This window comes from Trichosurus vulpecula, chromosome X (genome assembly GCF_011100635.1).
Source record: "Trichosurus vulpecula isolate mTriVul1 chromosome X, mTriVul1.pri, whole genome shotgun sequence".
NCBI lineage: Eukaryota > Metazoa > Chordata > Mammalia > Diprotodontia > Phalangeridae > Trichosurus > Trichosurus vulpecula.
This window is the reverse complement of record NC_050582.1, coordinates 45600079-45622657: the sequence shown is the minus strand read 5'-3', so window position 1 is coordinate 45622657 and position 22579 is coordinate 45600079. Positions and strand designations below refer to the sequence as shown.

The 22579-nt window shown below is 46.4% G+C and overlaps 1 protein-coding gene across 1 annotated transcript in view; it reads right to left on the bottom strand.

The window, feature by feature from the left end:
• Positions 1-2682: 2682 nt before the first annotated feature.
• The window catches only part of ZDHHC9 (zinc finger DHHC-type palmitoyltransferase 9), a 35622-nt gene continuing 15725 nt past the window's right edge, over positions 2683-22579 (bottom strand). The window contains exons 3-10 of the mRNA XM_036740277.1: positions 15440-15600; positions 12862-13020; positions 10467-10604; positions 9584-9632; positions 8609-8711; positions 7225-7328; positions 5644-5740; positions 2683-4228 (exon numbers count right to left, since the gene is read on the bottom strand). Coding sequence (XP_036596172.1) covers positions 4088-4228; positions 5644-5740; positions 7225-7328; positions 8609-8711; positions 9584-9632; positions 10467-10604; positions 12862-13020; positions 15440-15600 — 952 coding nt within the window. The 3' untranslated portion in view covers positions 2683-4087. The remainder of the gene's footprint in view (positions 4229-5643; positions 5741-7224; positions 7329-8608; positions 8712-9583; positions 9633-10466; positions 10605-12861; positions 13021-15439; positions 15601-22579) is intronic.

Below are 22579 nucleotides of genomic sequence, written 5' to 3'. Positions count from 1 at the left end.
AGTTTCTTCCTCTTCGTGACAGAGTTGAGCTGGATGATATCTAAGGGACCTTTCACTTCTAACAGTCTATGAGTCTTTGGGACTAAGAAAGTTCCAGAGCCAGGAAATTCAGAATGAGGTTTCCCAGCTGGATGTAGATGGGGAAAGGATGGGTCCTGGAGAACTAGGAAGAAGTCTGAATTTGAAGGCAGAGGACCCAAGTTTGAATCCTGGCTTTGCTACTTAGCACCTGTGATTTTGGACAAGTTCCTTCCTCTCTCAGGACCTTAGTTTCCCCTTCTTTAAAGTGAGTCCCATTCATCCCAACAGCAAGGCCCCTGGGAGGCAGAAGGAACCCTGAAGGAGAAAAGGGCTCTGGGCTCCCCCACTGACATCCTCAGCTCTCCCCACTCCCCACTTTAGGCTTCTAAAGTTGAGATTCAAGAAGAGCCTCCTCGCCCTTCAGGATTCCCAGAGTCCTTCCCCTTCCTGCTCAGTCAGGGAATGCCTCCACATATCCCAGATTCAAAGTGCTCTTCCTATTTTACAGCTTATCAAAATTTGGGTACTCCGAGTACTGTCGCTTACTATCTGTGAATCTGGGTAAGTCACTGTGTCTCATTGAGCCTCAGTTTCTTCGTTTGTAAAATGGATATAACACTACCTACCCTGTCTCCTTTACAGAGTTGTAAGGGCTAAATGTGTAAGCCTTTTATACCAGAAAGCAATGTCAATGTAGGATATTATGGCCCAGGTTTTCAAAGGCATCATCCTGAGACAATTTCTCCTAGTCTAGGCAAGGCAAAACCAGTTAAAACTAGAACTGACTCATGAAGGTTTAAGGCCTGGAAAAGTGGGAGAGTTGCTAGGTTACCGCTTTAGTCAATCCAAGGGGACACAAAGGGGAATCCCACTAAGAACCCCTCACCCCAAAAGGAAGGGAGCCGTGCCCAACATGGTGGGGGTCACTCAAACTACACACAAGCAGAGAGATGAGGAAGTCTCACACACACACACACACACACACACACACATCTCTGAATTTATTTTTCAAACCAATTCAAGTCTCATTAATTGGTTTTTTTAAAAAAAAAAAAAGATTGCTTCAGTAAGAAATACCAAGAGGTAGAACAGAAATCAATACACATATCTTAATTCACACCAAAGTGCAGAATACATATTAAATTAGCACATCTATTTAAAAGAAAAGTACATTTTTAATTTCTTTAGCAACAAGTAGAAATTTGATCGGAATAGGCAGGTCAGGATTAGGAGACATGGAATTCAGCCCAGACATAATCCAGGCTATGGGGGGAGGGTGTGGGCTCAGAGAACAAAAGGAGAAGTGGTGATCTTGATCACAACCAAGGATCCCAAGGCCACTTGGGCATGAAGGGAATAGTCAAGAATAGCTGCAGTTCTCCATAGTGTGGGATTTCAGGACTGTTGCCAACCAGTCTGGGGAAGTGGGACACTTGGGAGTTGCCTTGCAGAGGGAAAGGGGGGGAAAGAGTTGGGGAGGGGGAGTGTGTAGAAGGGAGCTGGAGAGAGGGCTCAGCCATTGAAAAGACAAACAATTCTAGGCCCATTCCCGTGGGAAGATCAATCTTCCAATCTCCGTTGAGATCAGAATGGAGTTTTAGGACTATCCCAGCTGGTGGGCAGTCTGAACGGGCCAGCTGTCCTGGCTGGTCTCAAAAACAAATGAAAGAGTTGAGAAGGAAGAGAAAGGGCAATGGGTAGGCTGGAAGTTGGGGGTGGAAACAGCTCAATATGGAAGAACAGAAACCGAAAAGGGGAAGAAACCAAGGGAACTCCCCACTCTTCCCCTTCCTGTCAGAAAGAGAAATATAGCATAAGATGGAGGTTTGTGAGATGACCAAATCACCTTTTCACAGTAGGAAGGGAATGGGATGGGGTGAACTGAGCCCAGACCAGGGAATAACATGGGCAATAGGGTTAAGTCCTGTAGGCGGTGCCCTTTGGGACTCTGTGTCAGGTGGAAAGATCAGGGCCAAGTTTCAGAGAACCTGGAGCCAAGCTCTAGGGAAGACCCTTCTGAGCTCCGTGACCCTTGGCAAGTCACTTCACCCCTCCAGGCCTTAGTTTCCCCAGCTGTAGATGAGAGGGAGAGACTCCAAAGTCTCAGTCTTTTTAAGGAAATGCAGGCTTCTATTTCTTGAGAACTGCTACAGTTTCCAAAGGGAGGCCCTGCTAGGCCTATTTTAATGAATGCCTAAGAGTACTTATCATTAGGAGCCTCCACTTACATACAGGTAAAATCCTTAATGACGTGTTGGAGACTCACTTTCTCAACCTCCACTGGAAGGGACCTTCGAGATCATCTCATCCCTCCTGCCCCATTTTCCTGAGTCTCACAGAAATGAAATTTCTCCTCCTTGATAGATCAAACATAGCCCCTGCCACCTCGTTCTCACCACAAACTATCTCTAAAACCCTTTCTTCCTGGGCAGTGGTTTAAGGAAAACTGGCTCACAGCTAGGTGAACAGCTGAGTGTCCCTGTGGTCCTGGTCAGTGAACTTCTCCCATATGACAGCCCCACCAATGAGGGGAATGTAGGCCTGGGTAGGAGCTTTCCCACAAGCAACTCTTGGCACCCACCCCAACACACTCGCACACCACCCACAACCCCGTGCCACCCACAACCTCGCAGTCGTTTGAAAATGGAAGGAAGCAGGCAGTTTGCATCAACACAGTTTAATCACCTTCAAACAGATAAAAAGCCCTGGTTAACCCTCTCCCCACTAAAGTCATCTCCACAGGACCCCAGTTTAGAAAGGGAGGGGAGAACATAGACTCTCTCAGAAACACAGCTGCATTTGATACACAAATCCTTATCCCTGAAGCGCAGCTGAGGGCTGGAGAAAACCGGTCCCCCAAATGCTGGACGGGGGACCCAGCCCACCACTGTGGGGTGGGGGGTAGGGGTGGGGATCATCCTGGGCCTCTGCACTTACAAAGGCCAGCAGAAGTGCTATGAGAGTTAGCCCTAGGGAAGAGGGCGAAGGGAGGGAAACACTGGCCAAGGCCTGTGAGTTAACCCGCGGGAGGTTCCCCCTTCTCACCCGGCTCTGAAGCCATTCCTTTGTGCCTCAATTTATTTGTGCACTTGAGACCACTGGAGGCCTCATGGACTGAACTTGAAGTTGGGGAGAGGGGGCAAAAGGGGCAGCATTTATGAACACTTGCAAACCCCTTGAAGAAAAGGAGGCACCAAAGTGCAGACTTTTTAGCTGTTGTTACTGCTCCCAAATGGAGCAAGAGTCTGGAAAGGATATTAGAAAAGGGGAGAGAAAGAGACAGAGAGAAACAGATAAAGAGAGAGACAGAGAGATAAAGAGACAGAGAGAACAGTGGGGGCGTAGCTATTGGCATCACACAATTTTTTACTGAGGGTGGCACAGACATTACAAAGTTTTGGGTTGGGCTATGAAAACTGCAAATTGTTAACTCACTAACTATTCCTACTAACTTCTATCTAATTGAAAAAGAAGGGGGTCAGAGAGGTAGAGAATGGAGAGGAAGACTGAAGAAGGAAGCTACATTAATAAATACAAGTGTCCAGATAGAAGGATCCCACCCCACAGGCATGAACTGGCACGGCACCAATGGCACTAAGACTCTGCCAGTCACAGCTCTGCTCCGTCCCCATTCCTCTCCTCCATCTAGGGGTGGAAATAGGGCTCAAATTGCTTTCATTTGGGCCCTTTGGGGATTCAATGGACAGAAGCCTGAGAGGCTATCTCTGGTCCAGGGACAAGTAATGGGGTGTTAACAACTCTCCCTACTTCCCTTAGCAGAGCCAAAGAAGTGACCCGAAGGGAACTCTTGAGGCCAAGGCCGTTGAAACCCAAGTTTCAAGCTACTATATGTAATGGACATCACTCTGCTACTTTCTGGAGTCCAGGACAAATAGCTTGGATAGAGAATATTCCAATCCAGAATTGGGTGAACAGAGACGAAAGAAACGGCAAAAGGGTTGGCTCGCTTGCCCTCTGTCTCAAGGTTGTCTTCTCCCCCTCAATCACTCTCCGCTCTCATTAAAGAAAAACACAGGTGTCTCTGTCTCTCTGCTGTGCAGAGAAGCTACTTCTGGGCTCCAGAGGCCTCCTGGGGAGTCTCTGGGGAGTCTGGACCCTGCCGGGCCAGAACACTGGACTGCATCTCCTCAGGAGCACAGGCTTTCAGGGGCAGCTCATTGGAGCTCAGTGGCTCTGTGGGGACCACCTGAGGGAGAAAAGAGAACAGGCTGAAATCAAAGTCTCCTTCAAATTCAGAATCAGGATTGAATACATGTACCACACTCAACTTCCAAATCTGGTCATGGGACCTTAGAGACCACCAAGTCCTTTATCTTCATTTTCTTTTATTTTTACTAGGCTTGTAGCCTTTATAACAAAATCGAAGAAAACGACACTCAAACCAAACACCAGGTAAAACACTTCTTGTTTTACAGAAGAGGAAACTAAGGCCCAGATGGGCTCTTGCGCTGGTGTATAAGATGAACTGGAGAAGGGAGAGAGTGGGTGCATAAGGAGATCAATTAGGAAGCTAGCACAATAGTCCAGATGACGATCTTAAATGAGGACAGTTGTGGTGTGGGCGAGAGAAGGGGACAGATGGGAGATGTGGAAGGAGAATCAACAAGATTTGGCAACTCATTGGCTATGCAGCATATGACACCAAGGTCTCAAATCTGGGTGCCTGCCCCCAAGAGAGATAAGGAAGTTTGCAAGGGAGGTGGGTTTGGGAGAAAAGATAGAGTTCTGTTTTGGACATGTTAAGTGTGAGATGCCTATGGGACATCCAGTCCAAAATATTTAGTAGGCAATGCTTGTATACATAAGACAGGAACTCAGGAGACTACCAATGACTTTAGGGACTGTTCTACAGCTTCTTTTCTTTGGGGTTTTTTGAGGCAATGGGGGTTAAGTGACTTGCCCAGGGTCACACAGCTAGTAAGTATCTGAGGATGGATTTGAACTCAGGTCTTCCTGACTCCAAGGCCAGTGCTCTGTGCCACCTAGCTGCCCCTACAACTTTTAGTGTTAAGAGAGTTTCCTGGGGCATTGAGAGGTCAAATGACTTGCCCAGGGTTATGAAGCCAGGAAGTCGAGGGGGAGGAAATCAATCCAGGTATCTCCTGACAAGTCAGACACTCTTCCCACCATACCATGCTGCTGCAAAAAGAGAAGAGAGACCACCTCTACCAGAGTTGCTGTCACCACAGAAAGGAGTGAAAAAGAAGGATGGCGTGGGAGAACAAGTCTTAAGGCAGAAGACCTGAGTTTAATTGCCAGCTCTGATGTTGGTCATGTGACCTGGGCTTCCTTTTCCCTCTTATGGACCTCAGTTTCCCCCTCTGTATAATGAAAATAATACTTGCATTTTCAGGCAATTATGTAACTACAACCATTGGTGCTACAGGTGTCAAGATAGCTGCTAAAGCCATAAAGAAGAGAGACGACCCAAAAGGAATTTTCACCTCTGATATTCATTCTTCCTTCCCATTGGCATAATGAGCAATTTTTTTCCTGAAGGAAAAATAAACACTGTCATACTAACCACCTCACTGGCCTTCAAAGATCTGGAGAAATGGAAGCTGTTCTTTTATCTGATGGGGAAGACTTAGGAACACTTACTGGGCTCTGTGGAAATGGGCTGCTGCTGGCCTCTTGAGTGCTCGAGGGTCGAGTTCCACTTTCTTCCAGTGGCAATATGCCCCGTCGATCAAGCACACTGTGGAGGAAAGGCAACAGTGACTCTTCTCGGTCCCCTCGACCTTTGGCTAACAACAGGGCCTACCTAGCCTTAACACCTCTTCTTTCCCTCCAACAGGAAAGATTTTTCCCCAAGACAGAGACTCTCAAGGTTCTGAAACATTTCCCACTCTCATCAGCAACTTTGTTTGCATGTGGGAGGGTAGGGGGTGATGAGACATTCGGGGGAGAGTGAAGAGGTCACCTAGGTGACCCTAGATATCACTGAAGCACAAACCCCTCCTATTGGACAAAAGGAGAAGAGATGCTAGGAAGTAACAGCATTGAGACTCAAGGCCAATTCTTTGGACTCTGAATCCGGAGCCCCCCACCCAGTCTACCCCAGGGTCCTCACAGCCCAGGACCCAGTCTCAGACACAAGCACCAAGGGGACAGTTTAGGGGCAACCTTAGACCTTTAGACTGACCTCCAAGATCATCTACTCCAACACTCTCCCTTTACAAAGGAGGAAAAACAGATTACAAGAAAGGAAAAAAGGCCCCAGAGGAGCAAGAGCTGGGAAGTAATCGAGCCAGGACTACCTCTGGTGCCCACTGTGCCATCTTTGCCTTCAGCCTTAGAGAGGAGGAGTCACCATTTGGGGCATTCTTGTTTGCTCTAATACTCCATCATGGGTCTGTCACCCTCGGCCTTAGCTCCATCAGGGGCACGGTTTCAGCCTATTTCATCATCTTGGGGAATGAAGCCCTATAGTTCACTCACCACTGTGGAAAGTAGGACTTACTTTTGTTGATTCTCACCTAACCTTTGGTGCTTCCTAAGGTTTCTAGGCTGACTACCCTCTCTTGGACACAAGTTCACATTTCCCTCTCTCCTCCCTCTGATTTCAGCCTGCATCTTGTCATACTTTCCACACTATAGGGTCTAGTTCAGGCCAATCTGGATTTGAAATCAACAGTCACCTATAGTGGCCAGGCCCCTCCCCAACCAGAGTAAGGTCAGTCAGACTTTAAAGCCAGGGTTCAGAACCTAGAGTCAGTGAACTTTTCAAAAGATATATTTGGATAACTCTACTTCAATATAACCAGCTTCCTCTGTCATCCTCCGTATTTTTTTATTCATTTACAACCAAGATTCTGAGAAAGCTCATCTACAAGTTTCACAAGACTGCCTGCCAAAGGGGGCCAGGAAGCAGCCCAGATCGAAAACGCTAGCACTTAAGACTTCGACTCAGCCGTGTGACCTGGGACAAGTCATTTATCGGAGGTTTCACTTTCTCTGGCTGCAGAGTAGGGAGTAACATCTGTACTCCCTCCTTCCTTGCCTCAGTTCCAGAAAAGTGTTTGGTAAAACCTCCAAGTGCTATAGAAAGGGGAGCTGATATATGGTTCTCACACCATGACAGCATCAAGGTTTGGCCAAAAAAGACCCCCCTCAGAAGAAGTCAGCAGAAGGTGCCGGCAAAGACAGGGCCTGGTCCCATCCCACCTACCCCACACGTACCTGGGAGGCAAGGGGCCACACAGCACCTCACAGCAGTTCTTGAGGATGTTGCCGTGACTGTATGGGTTCTGTACACGGTTCTTCCCTGTCCAGGAACCTTTAATCTGAAAGACAAGGGCAAAGGCTCCTTCTGCCAAATCTAGCCACCCCAGACCGGCCTCTGAGGGCCTTTCTGTCCAGCTGAGCACCTCCCCAGAGCCCCATCTCTTAAGCTTCCCCCATCTTCATTCCCCCTGGACCCTTTGCCCCAACAATAAAAACCCACTTCCTTTCCATATATTCAAACAACACTTACCCCGATATGCCTTGACACACAATTCAACAAATATATTAAGCACCTATTTCTTGCACCATTTTCCCCTCAATACTGAGTGGTGTGGTGCACATAGTAGGTGCCTAAGTGTCCAATGAACTGGATAATCAAGCTTTTTCTGTCCCCTAGCACTTAGCAAAGTTTAGATAATTAAAAACCATTCATTAGGCACCTAATGTGTGCAGAGTGCTTGGGGTATGTCTGGGCAGGTGAGCACAAGTACGTACGTGTGTGTGTGTGAGAGACAATTTGGTAACGGTCCCTGCCTTCATGCAGGGGACACAACACACAGATAACTCTAATATTACTTTGTATGATATTGCACATGTCATCTCTGCCAGCTGGACCGCCCTCCTCCACCTAGCCACCAATTCACACCCATCCCCCTTCTCTAGAGCTAAGCTTTCCGTCTTTAGCCGCAGCCCTTGCTCTGCCCTTAAGGGAATTCCCTCCACTTGTGAGGCTTCATGTTTCTCTGTATACAGACATGTCGTTTCCCATGGGGTTCTCTTCAAACCTGGATTATCAGCTCCTTGAAGGCCCTTCCCTCCCTCTTATTTCCTTTGGGCCTATGCTCCCTACTGCCTAGGACTGCAGAGGTCACTCTGTTTATGGTGCTGACAGCCCTAAGGACTTCATTGTCCTGCACACACAAGAGGCTTAAGCAAATATTTACTGGACTGAATAAAGTCATCGGAACTGCAAGCCCAGGGCAGCACCATCCAGGATCTCTGAACCCAAATCATCTCTAACGGGGAACGGCTTCTCTGTCTCTCCATTGCCAACTCTGCAGATTAAGGACCCTTTAGTTTCCCCATTGTAACTCATTATAGCTTGGCACCCTATCTGAACCTGCTTGTACTTTCAAATATATTTAACGAGCACAGGTAAGGCAGGGTTCAAGGTTTTCGTTCTCCCTTTCATTCTTCCTTTCTCCAAGGATGGGATTCCTCCAGAGTCCATCTATGCATGTGAAGGGCTTTAAAGTCCCAATTTGCTGTTGGGTTGAGAGAAGAGAGGCCCTGGGGCAGAGGGAGGAGTATGGCATGAAGCGGGGAAGCCTTGACTCACATCTTCATTTGTTGTCTGGTTGAGGGCCACGAGGAACGTATGGAATCCTGTCAACCCCACAACAGACCAGAGGGTGAAGAAGCAGATGAGTACTTCCAGCACAGTGAGCCCACGTTAAGGAACATAGAAGAGCAGTGAATCTAGCTAGAGGAGACAGGCAAGGTTAGCTACTTCCAAGCCCTTAGAGCTGAAAAGGATCTCAGAGACTTTGTCCAATTCCCTCCTTTTACAAATGTGCAAATGTAAGGTGCCAGTAGAGGTTAAGTGACTTGTCCAAGGTCACAAAGCAAGTAGAACCAGAATTTGAATGCAGGTTCTCTGACTCCATGCCAGGGGAGAAGCTAGATTACGAGAAGCCTTCAAAGGCAGCTACAAAAAGGTTAGAGACTTGCTCCCAAAACATTTTCATTTTTGCTAATGAATTATAAGTGAAAGAAATCAAGAACCAAAGCCAGATTTCTAATTCCAAATCCAAGGCTTTTTCCACTCCACCTTGCTACCTTTCATCTATACCTTTTTAAAAAGGTATTCAGAAACAAAAAAAAAAATAAGGTAAATAAAGTCAAGCGGCTCCCGAATGGGCCTGTGGTTTGTGTTCCATGCAATTGTTACAGATTTGGACTGATCATCACCACTGGTCCCCGTCTGAATCCACTTTTAGACAGAGGCATTAGTGTGCTGAAAAGGAACGTTAAATTTGGGGTCAGAAGACAGGAACATCAAGTCCTGGCTCTGAAATTTCTTAGCTATGTGACCTTGACCTAGTCACTTCCCCTCTCTAGGTCTCCTAAAAAATGAGGGGGCAGGATTGACGTAGATGCTAAGATTTCTCTGCTTTGGTCTGCTTGATACGTGTCATGTTATTTGGCCTTGGAAACCCCCAAAAGGGTCCAAGACAGGAATTCGGTGATAAGGAGTAAGAGGGAACAGAGTGGGAAGGAACACAAAGAGAAATTCTTTCCAAAACAAGGATATGTTCCAGGAGTTTCTTTCAACGTCTCCAGGAAGCCAATTTTCAAGGACTCTGTGAGAAAGAAGTAGAGAGAAAAGCTAGTGATCTTGTTAAGAAAAGCAGCATACCCATTCACCTTCTCGGTACCCTTCTCCTCTTCCTTTGGTCTGACAGGTAGAGAGGCCCCTTTATTCTGGCCTCTCTACAGGCCAATGCTGCCCATCCCTTTTCCTGTAGCTTTTTTTTTACTTTCCTCTGGACCCAGCCATGGAAGCAGAATTCACCCCCGCTCCACCTTCCTTTTCTCTACGCAGGTTGAAACCCACAGCTGTATATGTATGTGTAAAGGACCAGGCATGGGATGTATGGAGACTAAACAGCCTTGCTCTCTCTGTAACAGGCCTCAGAAACATCCCCTGCAGGTGGCCTAATTGCCAAAGTCTCCCCTAAAGGTAAGACCATGCAGGAAGTAAAAAGGATAGGCCAGGGAGTGAAAAAATCTTAACTGTGATCATAAGGTCTAAAGCTGGAAGGAACCTGAGAGGCCTTCCAGCCCCGCCCTCTCATTTTACTGATGTGGAAACTGAAACGAACGGAAGTTAAGTGACTCACCCAAGGTCACTTCCAGCAAAACTGGGATTTGAACCCAGATATTAAAAAGAAGTCCAGGGCTCTTTCTAATATACTAAGGTACTAAGGTGGTTTTGTTACAGTGGGCTGACCCTATAGTGGGCCTCAACAAAGACTTGTTTGAGGTGAATAAGGCTGAGGAGGCCCCTCTCATTGTCAGTAATTGCCATTGCCACCAAATTCAGAGAGCCAGCTATGGTGCTATACCATCCCAGATCTCCAAGGCTGACATCAGCTCCCTGAAAATTCCAAATGCTCGTCTCATTCTTTACTCACTCAGGGCCACGTAGACTATGTTGAAGGTGAAGACATAGATGGTGAGGAGGGAGAGAGAAAGGATGAAGAGGTAGAAGTAACGGTAGTTCCTCTTGCCGACACAATTTCCGACCCAGGGACAATGATGGTCAAAGCGCTCTAGGAAGGGCAAAAGGAAAGGCAGCTTGAGACCAAAACCTGTACAAACACCACCCCACCCCATCCCTTCCTGACATGTATCCCAAACTGAGTCTCATTCTTCATAGATTAAGCTACACAATCTATTAATTCCATTTATCATTTAATAAGGATAAACATTGAGACTTCAGTTAATCAAGTGTAGTGCTTTATAATTTTATAAAACCTTCTATATTTTATAAAAACTTTCATCATGTCAGCTGACCCTCACAATAGCTCTGGGAGATAAGTAGGGTGACTAATGTCATCCCTACTTATGAAGGAGGAAACTGAGATGAGGAGAGTCCAAATAGCATCTGCATGTTATGGGCTGATGTACAAATAAAAATGCAACCATGAGAATGATCATTCATCCAGACCAAATGGGCACAATACAGCTCATTGTGTGTGTGTGTGTGTGTGGTATATGTGTGTAGTGTGGTGTGGTGGTAAATGGGGATGTCTTCAGAACCAATAATTTAGAACAAAAGCATCTCTCATTTCTAGGGTACCCCAATACACCCATGAACATGCATCCACAGGCTGCTTTAAGGCCCGAGGGATTTGGAACTGGAATGGGCCTTAAAGATCACAGAAAAGGAAACTGAGACTTGCCCAAGTTTACACTGATGTTGGAGGCTCAGGAGAAATCACATTAAGCACCTTGGAAAGCAATTTGGTGCAGTGGAAGGACCGTGGGCCTCAGACCCAGACAGCCTAGGTTCTAAGCCGCCCCTGCTACTTGCACAAGCAAATAAATCATTTCCCCTGTCCTGAGCCCCAGGTTTCTTGTCCTCCTGGATCTGCTAAGGCTGCTGTGTTAGAGCAACGGAGGGTGTGCATCACCAGCACAGGCAACAGAATTTGTCCTACAATATTCCCATAGGTCCTATTTCCAGCACTTTACGAAGCACCTTGTGTCCATTATCTTATTTGACCCTCCCAGCCCCCTCACCAGAAAGTAGATGCCCATTTGAGAGATGAGCAAACCAAGGCTCAGAGAACAGAAGGGACTTGAACAAGACAGATTACAGAGCTGGAAGTATCAGAGCTGGCTAAGATTCCACTGGCCTTTGCACTCTTCTCATGCTGCCCACAGATCACAGGTTTGGGCTCCAAGTGTACTCTGAACTTCTATGAAAATAACAAACCTGACACATAAAAATTTGGGTTGATACAAGAAAGAAATTGGATGCAGGAAGGAAGGCTCTTTCTTTTACCAAAAAGGATTCATTATAGGCCTCCATTAAAAGATGTCATTCCCAGAACATTTGAATTAGGATTCAGCATACAAGTAACTGTTCCCATCTACTAAAAGCACGGTCCTCTGGCCCACCCAACTTTGGTGCAGACACCTGCAGGAGTAAGATGAAAGCAATGTGCCCAGGAATGCCATGTGGGCTCTCAGCAGTAAAACTGATTTAACCAATGTGCCTCTAGACAATGACCCAACTGAGAGGACTGGAATTGCCGGCACTACCTGCTGCAGAGCTAGCCATGGCAGAGCCCGCATGCAAAATGGGAAGGCCTTCTCAGGTGCAGACACAGCTGCCAGCCTGGTAAAGCCTGGCATTACTGCCCTCCAGTGGACAAAGGCTCTCATGCCCCCATGACTTTAAACAAATTCAGTTAAGGAAAATATAGATTTAACACAATTGGTAAGTCAGGGAAAGATTCTTCACTCCCCTTAAGAATTCACATAACTAGATACCTCTCCCCAGTCACAGCTGGGGAAGCCAGACACCTCCCAGCAGAGGATCCGTGGCATGCAAAGAGCCCTACAGGGCTTTGGAGTCCTGAGCTCTGGGTTTCATTCCTGGCTCTGCTACCCGTGGGACCTTGGCTAGGTCCCTTGCCCAATCTAGGCTTCCTTAGTTTCTTACAAAATGAGAAAGTTAGACTAGACCAGGGATTATTAACCTGAGACCCACCAATTCCCTAGAAAAAAAACTGACTTCCTTATTTTTATTAATCTCTAATTGAAATTTAGCATTTCCTTCAATTATGAATTTTTAAAAAACATTCTGAGGAAAGGCTTCACCAGAACGCCAAACACAAAAAGGCTAAGAACTCTTGGAATAGCTGGTCTCTAAAATCTGAACTGGCTCTAAAATTGTCACCCTACATAAAGTGAGGCTGATGGATCCTCCTAAGGAGAGCTGTCTCTCAGCACCCAAACACTCCCACCCACACCTAGGATCAAGCTGGCCAGGGTAACCCCCCAAAATGTTCTGCTTACCCACACAATTGTCACAGATGCTGCAATGGGAGGCCCGGGGGGGCCTGAAGATCTTGCATGTATAACAATACTTTAGCTTCACTATCTGGTTGTTGATCTGGAAATTCTTGATTCGAGGGGGTGGACGCTGACCCTGCGGCACCGTGCCATTGGTTGCCTCTGAAAGACAAGATCCAATCCAGATTGTAGGTGATTGACACAAGCCCAGTGGTCCTTGACACCTCTCTGACAGTTACTGCCAAAGTTCAATCAAAGAGAGATGAGCTGCTCTGGCACATTCCCCCAACCCCCAAATCAGCATTTCTCAACCTGGGTTTTCAACACCTGGATTGTACCCAAGTGATAGTAATTCTCAAAACAATTCATTCTAATCCACTACGGTTTAAAAAATAATTGTCACTCTTTGACCCGGTGATACCACTCAATCCCAGAAATCAATGACCAAGGAAAAGGTCCTCTATGTACACAAATATAATTTATAGCAGCTCTTTTTTCTGGTAGCAAAAAAACTGGAAACTAAGGAGTTATCCATCAGCTGGGGAATGACTGAACTAGTTATGTTATATCAATGTGATGGAATATTCTTGTGCAGACTGTAAGAAATGACAAAGAGGGGTGGTTTCACAGAACCCTGGGAAGACTTAGAGGTATACTTCAAGTATATATCCTCTTCTGGCTTAACATAAGCTCCCCTTCCCCTCGTGGGGGCTTCCTCGTGGCCCTGCCCCATCTACAGCTCTGTGGCCTCTCCACCAAATCCCCCCCCCAGCTGGGGCAGTTTTAGTGCTTGGAGTGTAGGACCCCTGGTGCAGGGCTGCCCACTATGGCTGTGTGTGACTCCCAGCCAGGGAGTCAAATTTGTATCTGTACTTATACTTTATAACCATATACATCTGTACATATACTTTATAACCAAAGCAGAGTGAAGCAAGTAGAATCAGGAGAACAATGTATACCATCCTTTGAACATTGTAAAAACAAACAATTTTGAAAAGCTCCAAGAAGGAACTCTGACCAAGGCAACGCTGAAACATGATCCCCAGAGGCCCAAGGGTGAAGCTGACGAAGGGGGATGGGGAACTCTGTGGGGGCATTTGCTTCGCCCGCCTATGCCTCCTTGTTGTGGGAAATTTGGTATTCTTTTTCATCTTTTTCTGGTGGAGGATGGGGAATCATCATTATCTCCAAGGTCCATTCCTGCTCTAACAATCTGGGATCCTTTGGGGATGGCATGTGGCAACTCTTTAAAAATCCATTTTTATTGCTATCTTTTGTTTTAATATCACCTACTGTTTTCCCCTCTATCACTCCTCCCTGCTCCCAGGGAGTCATCCCTTTTAACAAAGAATTGCAACAAGCAGATTTATTCAGGGACTTGCCTAAAATGACAGAGGTAACAAAGGGCAGTGTCCTGCTTTCAGCCCTCACCCATCGCCCACAGTTTAAGAAGCCCTGCTATGGGCTATGAACATGTTGTATGTCCCCCCCCACCCCAGCAGAGACGGGAAGCTGGAAGAAATACAGACACAGGCCAACAGAACACTGAAGAGTTAAAGCTGTATCTTTCATAGTCTGGTAGATCCAACTAAGGATGGAACGGCATGGGATTTAGATCCAACGATCAATCTAGATCCCAGTCATGATACAGATTCCACTATGACCAGGGAGCAAATCTTGTTGCCATCTTACTCAGTTTTTCCATCTACAAAATGGCTGGAAAAGGACAATTCCGTAGAGTCACTATAAGGCTGATGCCAGGGAGCCACAGTAAGCTGAATGTAAGTTCATAGGACATGGCTGGTACAGTGCAAAAGGCCCTGGTCTCCGCCATTAGACTGGGTTCAAGGTCCAGCTTTGCCACTCTCTGTGGCAAATGCTCTGTGAGCATCAGCAAGTCACATGACCTTCCTAAGCCTTAGCTTTCTCATTTGTAAGGTGGCGACATTAACCCTAGTGCCCTCTGCTTGGCAGGGCTGAGGTGACAAAAGCTTCTTGGAAACTGCAGATGGGAGTGACTGTCATCACCAGTACTGGCTTCATAACCCAGGTTCTAGAAAGGGAGAACACACCAGGACAGGTACAGGACAACCCACATTCAAAGCACTTCAGGGTTTACAAAATGCTCGGTTGGTACCCACCCAGCTCATTTGGCCCTCCCGAAACGCATCTGTGAAGCTGGAAGTGCTAGTGTTGTTACCTCTCATTTGACAGAGGAGGAAACCGAGGCCCAGAAAGGGGAAGTGATTTGCCCAAGGTTGTTAGAACTAGTAAGTGGCTAAGCCAAGCTGGAAACCCAAGTCTCCTGGCTCCAACTCTGAGCTCTTTTCCTATTCCAAGTTTCACCAAATCTGGGGAAGATTGAGGCTTTACTACAGCCGCCCACATCTACCTTCTGGGAATAGCACAAAGACAGGATGAGTACACAGGCATGAAATGGCTCAGGAGGAAAATGGACTACAGAGAAGGCCAGGGATGATGCTAGCTGTTATGATTCTTGCACAATCATTCAGGGCACGGTGACAAGTGTCCTGCTGGCAGCTTATGCCCCCTCAGGGGCTTCTTGGCCAGCCCAGCTCACCTATCTCCATTTCAATGAAAGCTGCTTCATCTGGCAGGGCCCGGGGAATCACGCCGGGGTCACTGAAGCTCGTCCGCAACAGCGTAGCCATGGAAAAGAGGAAAAGTACCGCTGCAAAGACAGGGATGGCAGGAGACAACTGAACAGCCAAGTAGCGGCACCTGGAGAAAAAAAGCACAGTTTCATTCACATTCACTTATCCGTTGCTCCTGGCCTCCATGCCCCAGCTGGACTGGAAGCTCCAAGAGAAGGGCCTGGTAGCAGGCAAGGAAGATCACAAGTGATGCCACCTACAAGTGCCTCGAGACGGCACCAAGGCCAGCTCCCTATAAAGCTGTGGGAAGACCATGTCTCTTTCTCCACCTCAAGAACCAGGAAGAGATAAATACATAGAACACTGCAAGACACTTAATCGGCACAGTGCCATGAACATCTGGGGCTCTGGTATCATTTCCAATACCACATAAGCATTCAGTTCATTAATTTTTTAAGAAGCGTCTAGGCTCTGGCCACACAGCCAACTCTACATTATCTGTGAGTGGCTTATCTGGGATATCATCCTTCCTCAACTAATGACAACACCCCCTTCTGCAGCACATCAAAGGTTTCCAGACTGCTTTCTGGATAACGGCCCTGTGTGGTAGGCCATGCAGGGATTATCAATCTCATTGTACAGAGGAGAAAACTGAGGTCCAGAGAGGAGAGAGAAGCAATTTGGTCCAAGGTCCTACAGACAGCCAGTAAGTCCAGGCGTGAGGATTTGAACCCAGGAATCTTCTGTCTGCTATTTTTTTCCACTAAATACCACCGACTCTCCCTGGGTGGGCCGGGCCCTAGCAGTCTCTGACATTGAAGTTGAATTGGGTGGAGGTCAGTACTAGGCACCAAGCCAGTGTGTGGGAGTGTCAGAATGAGAGCTTGCCTCAGGAATTTCAAAGCCAATAAAAACATTTGGGGTTACCCATTGCTTTTGTGTTATCCAGGCCTCTTCTCCCCTGGAATTAGCCCCAGCTAGTGGAAAATTGATGGTGCGTGACAAACACAAAAATCAATATAAGCTGGCCTAATACAAGAAGAAGCCAGGGCTGAAGAAAATAGCTAATACACACACACACACACACACACACACACACAGAGCCAGTTTAGTACGAGGAGCCAGGAGTTTCTGAAGCAACTGGAAGTTAGTAAGAAAAACAGTGGGAGAAGGAAACTATGTAAAAGCTAGTGCCACAGTCCCAAGAAGGCAATCTGAGAAGGAGGCCCATGGTACAATGGAAAGAGGACTAAATCTAGAGTCAAAAGCCCTGGATTCAAATTCTGGTTCTGCTACTTACTTTTGTGACTTTGAACAAGTTATTTGGTTCACTGAATTTAGCCCTGTCCTCCTAAGTTCAAGCCCCAAGGCAAGGACTCCCTTCTAGGTCTTCATATTCATCATTGTCATCATCATCACTATTATCAATCTTAGGCCAGCCCTGGGATTTCATTGAGGGAAGTTTCAGGGCGCTGAATGTGGAAGTGACTTGCCCATATGGGTCTGAGGCCAGCTCTTCAAACACTTGGCTTCACTGCTACTAATAACAGCAGTATGGATTTCCCAGAAACTCTCCCAACCCCACCCCCCCCCCCATGTACTAGGTGCTCTAAAGGATTGTCTTCATATTACAGACAAAGGCACTGATGTCCAGAGAAAGTGAATGACTGGCCCAGGGTCCCACTGCTACAAAATGGCAGATGGATCTAACCCACTAAGTAGGTTCCTCTAAAACCAACCCAATGCTGCTGCTAATCTTATCCCTAATGTCACTGAGCTCCTCAAGGCTCCACCAGGGTTACTGGAGCTTTGTTCTCTTCCCAAGTGCCTAGCACTCTACACAGGTGAGCTGCTTAATAAATGGTTTTTTTTTAAATCAATGTGAAGGTTGATTTTGTCCAATTGCTTTATTTCCTCTTCCTTTTTTTAAGTCTGTGTTACAAGGTGGGGGGGGAAGGGAGGTATTTATAAATCAAGGTGATATAAAAACAATATTTATATGTGTATCTCTATAAAATAAAATTCTGAAATTAAAAAAAAATGTTGACTGAAAAGCAATACCATAAAAGAGGCTTTCTTGGATTCAGAGTCCCAAGGCCGGGCTTTAGATCCCATCTCTGCTAGTTCCTAACCTGCGGGATCCTGGGCAACTTTCTGAGTCCCAGGCTTTCTTATCTGTAAAATGAAGTGATTGAACTGAGGACCTCAAGGTTCCTTCCAGATATAAGCCTCTCATTCTATAGCTCTTAAAGCAAAACATGCAGAAAGAGTAAGAGGAAGGTCCCAAAAGGCAAGGAACAAGGTGAAAGATGGAGAAAAAACCCCAGGAAGAGAAAACCTCACATTCATTTCTCCATAAGCCTCCTGGTGGCCCAATGCATTCTGTAAGTGATCCACAAAACTTGGAGCCTGGATCTGAATCTCCCACTACTCAGCATGCTTCTCTGATTCCTTCCCTGCCCTGCTGCTCAGGACAGCATCTCTCCTCCTCCTATATATGAGCTGTGCCCTGAGCACCGCCCACTGCACTCCCCTCTACAGCGTTGGCCTAAGCAAGTCACTAGGAAGTTGATCTTCAGCTCTACCCTTGCCATCACCCTCCATGCCCAAAAGAAGCCAGGCACTGTCCGTTGTACCTTTGCCGTCTCCCTGTCATCTGTCCCTCCCTCTCTGCTCACACTGACACTGGAGAATCTCAGAACTGGGAGGCCAGCCAGTTTAAGCAAAACATGTACCAGAATCCCCCCTCCAAGAGATAACGAAATGACTGTCCCTCCTCTCAGGATTCAGAGCCGTGCACACACTGTCAGACTTAGTTGTTGTGTGCATGTGCTGTCAGACATGGTTGGTTGGGTTTGTTTGAACTGCTTTTCTTTGTTACAAGGGAAGATTCAATGGGGGGGGGAAGGTAATTTTTCAATTTTTCAAAAGTAGTAACATCAGGGGACAGAGATCACCCTGACAAAGCAGAGAAAAATGCCAGTTATAGCCCAGCAAGCTGAGACTGTGCAACCCAGGGGCAAGTTAAGCTCTACATACCTCCAGAGCCTCCCAGAGCAACACTGTGCTCTAGCCAAGTATGATAGTCGTTGGTGCTCAGGATGATGACCAGGAGTCATCAACAAAAGATTGCTTTATGTTACGTATTCTCTACATAAAAAAGCAGGAGTGTAGACGGGCAGGTTATATGGCGTTTCCTTATTGTCTGTGGAGTGCATCCCCTGCCTGGCATTAAGGCCCTTCCCAACATCAGCTCCTAGTACTCTGGCCGAACCAAAGCAGCCTCTACCCACCCCGCAAAGCACACTGTGTTCTCCTCCTTTCTCTACCTCTGCTCAGGCTCTTTCTTGGAATGTCTTCCTTTCCCTACTCATGGTCACCCATCCCTTCCAAAGCCCAACTCAAATGCCACCTTCTCTGATTCCCCCTACAACATTGCTAACTACATGTGTCTTTGTGACTATATCCAGAGCTCTTTCCACATACCAGGCTCATTCCAGACTACTTTTCTCATCTTTGTCTCTTTCTCCTAAAAGATGAGTACAAAAAAATAAAAACAAGAGTAAACTGAAGAGGGCACCTAGGTGGCATAAGTGGATAGAGCACTAGCAGTAGAGTTAGGAGAATCTGAGTTCAAATCTGGCCTAAGACACTTACTAGCTGTATGACCCTGGGCAAGTCACTTAACCCCAATCGCCTCAAAAAACCCCAACTGAAAAAGTAAATTGAGGGTTTGGGTTTACAGCCCAGTTAACACATTTTCCTTCAACCTTTCCAACCCTTGGTTTCCTGTAAAAATAATTCTTGCCAAGCCTATAAGGCGGCTATTGAGACTCCACTGAGATAGAGTTCCAGCTCTGCCCTCCGACTGACCCCTCCCTTTGCCCCTTAATTTCCCACTCTGTAAGATAGGGATAATACTAGCACCCCCCTCATCTTCACAGGCCTGTTGTGAGAGAATATATCTAAAACACTTTTGAACCGTACAGCGCTCCATGAGTTACTATAACTGATCTGAAGATTCTCCACTGTTCCCTTCACTGGGGCTACCTCCCACAAGGGCAGAAAAGGAGAAGCTGATTTTTCTTCTGTGACCACCTCTTGATCATCAGATACTCAAAGGAATGAGGAAATGTGTTAACCAGTTTCACAAACAAGCTTTGCCACCGCCGCCATCCCCAAAGAAGCCCCATCATCTATCAAAAGAAGAATGATCAACAGCTAGCTGAAAAATTGCTCAAGATCACTACTAGAGAAATGCACATTAAACAAGGCTGAGGTATCACATCATACCCAGCAAATTAGCAATGTTGAAGGAACTTTGGGAAGACAGCTATGCTCATTTCCTTCTGATCAAGCTGTTAATTAGTCCAACTGTCTTAGACAACACTTCAGAATTACAGGAGAAAAGTGGCAAATGAATGCATAAAATTGTACACATCCCTTCACCCAGTGATCCCACTTTTGGGCGGATACCCCAAGGAGATCATGAACAAAAGATCTAGCCATAGAAAAGCATGCATAGCAACACTGTTTGTCATAGTAAAAAACTAGAAACAAAGTACGTGCCAATCGATGAGTAAGTGGCTGAACAAAGTGGTACAGGAGTGTAACGCAATCATTACTGGGACACAAAGAATGATGACAATGAAGAAGTGCCAGAGAGGGAAGGAAGCAAAGCCAAAAGTGCATATGATGACTAGAACCTAGAAATGAAGACGATATGAAAAACAAACAAACCTCAGAATAATGACACTAGACAACATTGGTACTGACTAGCTAAAACCTCAGAGCTTTCCTTCCTTTAGACAAATGGTCAGTGACAAAAGCATCATTTAGAACACTGTGTTTGGCTTGATTGTTTTTCAAGAGTATATTTAGAGGTTTAAGTTCCACTGCCATGTTAAAACCAAATTTATCAATTAAAAAAAGCTAGAGTGCTCCTCTAGTCACAGAGGCTCAAAGGGCCCTTAGAGATCAGTTAGTTCAATGCCTGCATTTTAGAGCAATCAACTGTGGCTCAGAGAGGGTAATTTGCCCAGAGTCATGAAGGTAAGTGGCTAAATCAAGATTCAAATCCAGGTCTCCCGAGGAGGAGATAGAGCAGCAGGGGGAGGGGAGGATGAACCAGGAGAAGACACTGGAGGACGAGATTGTGCCCCCTCCTGCCAAGTTTCCTCCTCCTGTTCCCAGATCTCTCACCCTGACCCTGGCACCCATGCTGCTCTAGGCCCTCCCAGTCTGCCTTACACTGCCACTTGTGCCAGGTCTTCCTTCAGGCCGTAGTTACCAGGTACAGATTCTACCCAATAAGCGAAGCTGTGCGGGCAAGTCCCTTAGTTCTGGAGAAGGGGAGTACCTCTTTTGGTCCATCACTGAACCAAATGATGTATAAATGAAAATAAAAATATTTTGGCATAACTTCCTTCTGCTCCAGAAAAGTCAGAAGGGCTACAGATACAAGCAAGAAGGGTAACACCGAAGAAATGCCCAGCCTTTCCAGGATTCCAACCTCTGGGCTCAAGGTCTCCACACAGTGGCCCTTGGGAATTAAGAGCTATGTGATTAGCCACTGGAGGGAGCCTATCCTTCAATTAAAAAGGAAAAGAAAGAGAAAGCAGAACAGGCCAACAAAGGAACAAAACGGAAACAGATGCTACCCCTATGCCTAGGAGGAGCAGAGCTCAAATAAACCCAATTCCAACACCTGCCCATAGAGCAGACAAAAGGCTAGCTTGGGTTTGGCTTGTGCTGAGGCAGCAAGAAATGGGAGTTCACCCCACTTTCAGCTCAGGCCTTCACCCGCACCTGCTAAAACACCCCATTCCATGTAGCAGCAGCCACACAACAGGCCCATTGTCTTGGTCTGTGTTCAGGGATGAGGCCACTGGCTGTGCAGCTGTTGCTGATGAGTGGGTGTGGTTGAGGAGGACAGATGTGATGGGGGGGGCAGCCAAAAGGCTTTTCAGCCCTAGTTAAGATGAAGATTTTCTGTCAGGGAATCACAGAACCTCTGAGCTAGAAGGGAACCTCAGAGTCCAGTCCATAGATGAATAGGAATCCAGACTACCACATTCCTACGCAACTGGTCAAAGGCATTGGTCATGACCTCCTGAAGTGACTAAGACACTTAAAAAAAAGGCCACACAAAGCAAAGAGCACTGAATCTGAAATCAGAAGATCCAAGTTCAAGTCTCTAATCCCTAGCTCTGTGTCACACTGAACAAGGCATTTCCCTGCTCTGATAGAAATTTCCTCCTCTGCAAAAAAGAAGCACACTAGACTCTAAGCTAACCCTTCCTCCCTGAACAGACTGGTTTAGGTCTTGTCCACAGAGCTGGTCACACTGGCTCAAATTCATGCCACGGCAATGTTCTGAGCAGGTGTTTGGCAGGCAAAGCCCTCCACAATTTCATGCCATTCAGAGCTCAGACCATTTCCTTCTGGGCACTCCACCTAGATTGCTAGATTACTCAGTCCCCTCAAAATTTTGCTCATACTGTGTACGGTGAGAGGGATGACTCCCCGCACCATGTGTGGGCATACACTTACACACATGTACACACACACACAAAACCTTTCAAAATTTAGAAACCCAACTCATGCCACTTTGTATCATTTTACATGCTTAGTCTTCCTCATTACTTCATAAATCACAAAAATGTGACTTATCCACCCACTAGACTGTAAACTCCCTGAAGGGAGGGGACTGGGGTTCAAGCTAAACTTTCTATCTCAACTTTGCACATTGCTCTGCAAACAGGTATTTAACATTTGTTAAACTGAACTGAAAAACCTATTCTGGAGAAGTCATCCATGTTTTAATCATAACAATAGTTCCCATTTCTCTATACTTAAACTATTTTCCCCTCAATACCTCTGGGTAATTCAAGTATTATTGGCTCTGTAAGTGGAAACTGAGGCCCACAGAGGGGAAGGGACAATGAGGCTAGTCAATACTTAACAACCGGCTCACTGAGTGGGTGGGAGGGATGTGCCTCTGACAAGTTTAGCATATATTATTATAATTTTCTGCATCACTTTCTCAAGTCTACAATCCGGAGGTGGGGAACCTGCAGCCTTGAGGCCACGTGTGGATAACAAAA